This window comes from Zingiber officinale, chromosome 11A (genome assembly GCF_018446385.1).
Source record: "Zingiber officinale cultivar Zhangliang chromosome 11A, Zo_v1.1, whole genome shotgun sequence".
Classification (NCBI taxonomy): Eukaryota; Viridiplantae; Streptophyta; class Magnoliopsida; order Zingiberales; family Zingiberaceae; genus Zingiber; species Zingiber officinale.
In genome coordinates this window covers 36,919,984-36,926,092 of record NC_056006.1, presented here as the reverse complement: position 1 = coordinate 36,926,092, position 6,109 = coordinate 36,919,984, and the positions used below count along the sequence as shown (strand labels likewise).

At 42.3% G+C, this 6,109-nt stretch overlaps 1 protein-coding gene across 1 annotated transcript; it reads left to right on the top strand.

Moving 5' to 3' along the window:
• Positions 1 to 2,919: 2,919 nt before the first annotated feature.
• Positions 2,920 to 5,139, top strand: LOC122031997 (probable LRR receptor-like serine/threonine-protein kinase RKF3). The gene has a single exon (XM_042591237.1). The coding sequence runs from the start codon at positions 2,975 to 2,977 to the stop codon at positions 4,862 to 4,864; it is 1,890 nt and encodes a 629-aa protein (XP_042447171.1). The 5' UTR covers positions 2,920 to 2,974; the 3' UTR covers positions 4,865 to 5,139.
• The last annotated feature ends 970 nt before the right edge of the window (positions 5,140 to 6,109 follow it).

Sequence of the window (6,109 nt, the reverse complement as noted above, 5' to 3'; positions counted from 1 at the left end):
AAATCTTGAACTCCAAGTAGATTCACTAAATCAAATGAGCTCAATATCTCATATTGACTCATTTGGGCATGGCCATGCACTTCGTGATCTCACTCTATCAAGAATATCGATGTCGCTCCCGTCATATAAGAGGGATAGATCCCATCTACATCACTCACATCCCTCTGTATAATTTGTTATACACCCAGTAATCGCCTTTATAGTTCACCCAGTTACGGGTGACGTTTGACGAAACCAAAGTCCATAACTCCTTATGTAGGGATCCATGGTGACTTCAGGTCCAAGGACTAGTAGTCATACTAATAGCCACATGAGAAAGTATATGACACTCATATAATGATCCATGATACTTTCTCATGGCGGGTCATTTAGTATATATTCTCCAATGCATACCCATGTGTCAACTTGATATCTCTATATCCATGACTTATGAGATCAAGTCATCGAGTTGACCTACATGCTAGTCTTATTGCATTAACATTGTCCCTGAATGTTAATACTCGACTAGGAATGATTAAGAGTAGTGTTCCCTATATCATCTCACTATCGGTTCAACTAACCGATTGATATAGGTGAGAACCTTCTACTCAAGGACGCTATTATACTTAGTTTATTTGGCACCAATACAAGTAAGTATAATAACCAAAACAAATGCCTTTATTTATATATAAGAATATGATACAATAAGTCTATAATACAATCATCAAATGATTGACTCTAGGGCTCTAACTAACAGAGGAGAGGGAGAGAAGAAACCTTGAGAGGAAGAAGCAGAAATGAATTCACTTGAATGAAAACAACTCATTCCACTCTAAAAGTGGCCGGCCACTTCATGAGGTTTGTAACCTCCATGGGATACCAAGAGTCACAACTCTTGATAACTCCCATGAGGTGACATCCCACTTAAGTAAACATGATGATGTGGAGCATCATCATTGGCCCACTCTTTGGCAACTCTCCAATGAGGTGGCAAATGGTCAAGTCAAACATGACCATTCATCTTCCTCTCAAGTCAAGTCAAACTTGACCATCTTGGTTGATATAATCTAACCATTGGTTCAAGTCAATTTTAATTTAATGAATCTCTATTCATTGAATTAAATTAATAAAATGAGTCTAAGTCCAAATTAGACTCACTTAACATATGAACCAAATTGAGTCCAACTCAATTAGCTCAATTTGGATTACTCTTAATCCAATTTGGTTCATCACATGAACCTAATTCTTTAGGTTCATCAAATGAACCTAATCTTCATCTAATTGCCCTTTGTGTGTGACCCTATAGGTTCTTATAATGTTGGCAATGCTCCTAAACCCATTTAGAAGCATAAGTAATGAGCGGTATCTAGCAACACATCATTACTACCCAAGTTATAAGAATGTTGAGATCCAACATCACCTTGTGACTACTAATTATGACTCTTCACAATATATGACAAGTATCCTTCTATCCTTAACATCTAGATTGATCAATTGAGGCATAGACCGTGTCATCCTCTAATCAATCTAAATCTTGAACTCCAAGTAGATTCACTCAATCAAATGAGCTCAATATCTCATATTGACTCATTTGGGCATGGCCATGCACTTCGTGGTCTCACTCTATCAAGAATATCGATATCACTGCCGTCATATAGGAGGGATAGATCCCATCTACATCACTCACATCCCTCCATATAATTTGTTACATACCCAGTAATCACCTTTATAGTCCACCCAGTTACGGGTGACGTTTGACGAAGTTAAAGTACGTAACTCCTTATGTAGGGAACCATGGTGACTTAAGGTCCAAGAACTAGTAGTCATACTAATAGCCACATGAGAAAGTATATAACACTCATATAACGATCCATGATTCTTTCTCATGGCTGGTCATTCAATATATATTCTCCATGCATACCCATGTGTCAACTTGATATCTCTATATCCATGACTTGTGAGATCAAGTCATCGAGTTGACCTACATGCTAGTCTCGTCGTATTAACATTGTCCCTAAATATTAATACTCGACTAGGAATGATTAAGAGTAGTGTTCTCTATATCATCTCACTATCGATTCAACCAATCGATTGATATAGGTAAAAACCTTCTACTCAAGGACGTTATTATACTTAATTATTTGACACCAATACATGTGAGTATAATAATCAAAATAAATGTCTTTATTTATATACAAGAATATGATACAATGAGTCCATATAATAATCATCAAATGATTGACTCTAGGGCTCTAATTAACATATCCCACGTTTCCATTTTCTACCATTTCAACTATCCTTCCTGTTAGAATTTTGGAGATTACTTCGCAGAAAATATTGTAACAAGATATGGACTTGTGATCTCCAACTCCGATAGTATGGGATGTTTTGGGGACTAATGCAATAGGCCCCTTGTTTGGAAGTTTTTTAGCACTGCTGATTAAAAATCGTATTGAATTGTGTTCCATGCTGGTTTATAAAATTTTATCATCTCTTATACGAAAAGCAACTCTCTTAATTGGAGGGAGGGGGACTCAACTTGAAGGCGTGTCTTTCCTCAACCCCATGTGTTCAGATAAATATTATCCCTTCCCTACTTCCGAGCGAGTGATGTAATTCAAAGGAAGGAAAAATACTTCAAGAACGCAAGTAGAAAACGAAACCGTAAAGAAGGGAAAGAACAAAGCAGTCCATCTATCCAAATCGTCAAGTATTACTGCGTGTTTAGTTAGCACGCCAATTTAGATTCCGCTGGAACATGCAAATAGACACTGCAACATGAGCGTGAGGAGAAGAAAACCAGACCAAATTACCTATTTCCCTTTCCCTTTCCCTTTATTTTTCTAAAGTTCATCTCAACGAATTAATTATTTTATTTATGATATAACCAAATCCACTACTACCACCCAATAAATTATTATTCGATTATTAATTAAAGATAAACATCAGAACTGAGTGATTTTAAAAAGGCAATGATAGGAATCGGGAAGTAGCAATGAAACCAGTGGCAGCTCCTCCCTTTGGCATCTTCTTCCTCCTCCTTTTGCCTTCCCCAACTCTCTCTCAACCCACCGCTTCCTCCGCCTGCCCCCTCGACTTCTCCGTCATCCATCCCTTCCTCTCACCCGCCTCCCTCTCCGCCGACTCCCGATGCAACTACCTCCTCCAGCTCCTCCACCTCGTCCTCTCCCACTTCCTACTTACCCAATCCCTCTTCCACCCCTCCCTCGACGCCGCCCCCGCCTGCTGGGCCGCCTTCCAGGCCGCACTCCTCCCCGCCTCCTTGGACGTACGCGCCACCTGCGGCTTCCGCACCCCGTGGATCTCGCAGGGCTGCATGAATCTCACCTCCCGGGATGACTTCGAGAGCCGCCTCCCCTACTCCGCTAACCTCGACATGGTCACCAACTGCAACCGCTCCCTCATCCCCACCCCCGCCTGCACCGCCTGCACCGCCAGCCTCGCCCGCATCACTTCCAATTACCTCCGCGGCCCCAACTACGGAAACGTCTCCGACTGCACCGCCTACCCTTCCATCTACGCCGCCGCCGCCATCAGCCGCCTCGGCCCCGGCAACGTCTATTGTTACTTCCTCCTCTCCGCTACTTCCACCTCCCGTCGCCGCAACTCCATCTGGATCTACACCGTGGTTGCGGCCGTTTGCATCCTCCTCCTCCTAGCTCTCGCCGCTTGGATCTGTCTTCGTCGCCGCCGCTCTCGGAGGAGAACGCCGACGACAACGACTAGGCCCTCTCCGGCATTGGACTCGATCAGCGCTAGCACTACTTTGGTCAAGTTCGCCTTCGACGAAATCAAGCGGGCTACTAGGAACTTCTCGAGAGAAAACATCATCGGACACGGAGGCTTCGGAAACGTCTACAAGGGCGTGCTGCGCGACGGCACCTACGTCGCCCTGAAACGCTTCAAGAATTGCTCAGCAGCAGGGGACGCCAGCTTCGCCCACGAGGTGGAGGTCATTGCCAGCGTTCGCCACATCAACCTTCTTGCTCTCAGAGGCTACTGCATTGCCACCACCCAAATGGAAGGCCACCAGAGGATCATCATTTGCGACCTGATGTGCAACGGAAGCCTCTATGACCATCTCTTCACCACGGAGGATCGCCGCAGACTAACTTGGCCCTTGCGGCAGAAGATCGCAGTGGGAACGGCGCGGGGACTGGCCTACCTCCACAATGAAGTTCAACCGGCGATCATCCACAGGGACATAAAAGCAAGTAACATACTTTTGGATGAGAATTTTGAGCCTAAGGTGGCTGACTTCGGTTTGGCCAAGTATGCACCTGAGGGGATGTCACATCTCAGCACCAAGGTGGCCGGAACCCTAGGATACGTGTCGCCGGAGTATGCTTTGTATGGGCAATTGAGTGAGAAAAGTGATGTCTTTGGCTTTGGAGTTCTTCTACTTGAGCTCCTCAGCGGGAAGAAGGCATTTATATCACTCGGTGAGGGGCAAGCTTTTGTGTTGAGCGATTGGGCTTGGTCTTTGGTGAGGACAGGGAGGGCATTGGATGTTATAGAGGAGGGAATGGAGGAACTGGGACCAAAAGAAGTGCTGGAGAAGTATGTTCATGTTGCTGTGCTCTCTACCCACCCTCAGTTGCATGCAAGGCCTACAATGGATCAGATTTTGAAGATACTAGAGACTGATTTAGCAGCAATCCCTTTCATCCCAGACCGCCCGATTTCGATCCTTTCGAACATGGAAGAAATTGAAAGATCAATGAGCAGCAGTGGTTCAGGTCATCTATTTGGTCATGCAGGGTACCAGTTAAACAATACTTTTGGAAAAGATGGTGAAATTTTGAATGATTCAGGAATTCTATCACAATGGTCAGTGGCTTCTTCCAACTTGGATAAGCCATGACTGAAGCTTGTTTACCTAATCCCTGTGTTCAATGGTATGAATGAAGGGTTTTACACCACTTGATTTGCTTTAGATGTAAAACTGTTTCATCATATTAGAAGAGAAATTAGGTTTTCTTTTGTATATTTACTTCATTATTCGGACCAGGATTGCATTCTTTGGTTTTAGTAACATTGATGAAAAAACAATGATCTTTGGATTGCAAGTCAGAATGCTCATAAACTGGAAACTCCTGTGACAAGTCTTTTGCTTAAAGCAACATGCATCATTACTTATCTTTCTGCTCTATATAGTTATTGAAAAGCTGCTATCATGTGTCTTCTATATGATTTCTGATCAAAATATTACACTGATGATGAATAGCCAAGCATCTTGTGTTTATATCCTATTGTAGCATCTCGTTCTCTAGCATTTTAGTTAATGTCTTGTGTTCAAAATCATTGTTGTAGGCCCTGTTTTCCACTCTCAATTATAAACGGGTAAAGTGTAATCCTATTTTTTTCCTCCATTTTCATCTGGTCTTTGGAAGTATTTGAGGGTTAATTATTGACTTTATTTTTAGTCAACAAATATATTTCTTGTTTGGTTTGGTTTCATAGCAACTGTATCTCCTTTAAACCTTTTTCATTTCACTCCTGTTATATAGATGAGATGGCATTTGCATATGGTAACATTGCTCTCGATCAAGCTTGTTATGGGATGTTATTTGTATCGGTAATTTATCAAAAGGCGCACGCCGAATTCGGAATTCACCAAAAGGCGCATTGAGGTTTTGTTTTTACTAAAGGGTACAGTTAAATATGTGTTATTTCCCTTCTACCCCTCCTACCAAACGACCCTTTCCTTACATCATTTTTTATGGCATCCGAACCATATTTTAATTGTTTTGATTTAAAAATAATATTGATGATTCGGATGCTGATAACATCGACATTTTTCTCCCTCCCTCTCTTAGTGCGTATATGCTTAATATTTGTTCTTGAATCTCCGATTGCAAAAATCTAGTGCTCTGTTTTAGTGGCGAGATCATCACCCCATCGAAAGTCTATGCAAGTGTTTTTGTGAATCCCTCAGGTGACATTTAGGGTTTCTGATGAAATCCACACTGATCGCTTCTTTGTAGTGAAAGGTTTAGGATTTTCATCAATACTCTCCTTTCAGAATAGTACAAGAAAGTGTGACGGGTGTTTCAACCTCTGCTGTTCAATTATCCGCAAAGGTATCTATCATGGACATGCTCATCTT

What these genes read in the sequence shown, in the direction of transcription:
- LOC122031997 (XM_042591237.1), top strand. Translation starts at nt 2,975, where the DNA reads ATGAAACCAGTGGCAGCTCCTCCCTTTGGCATCTTCTTCCTCCTCCTT.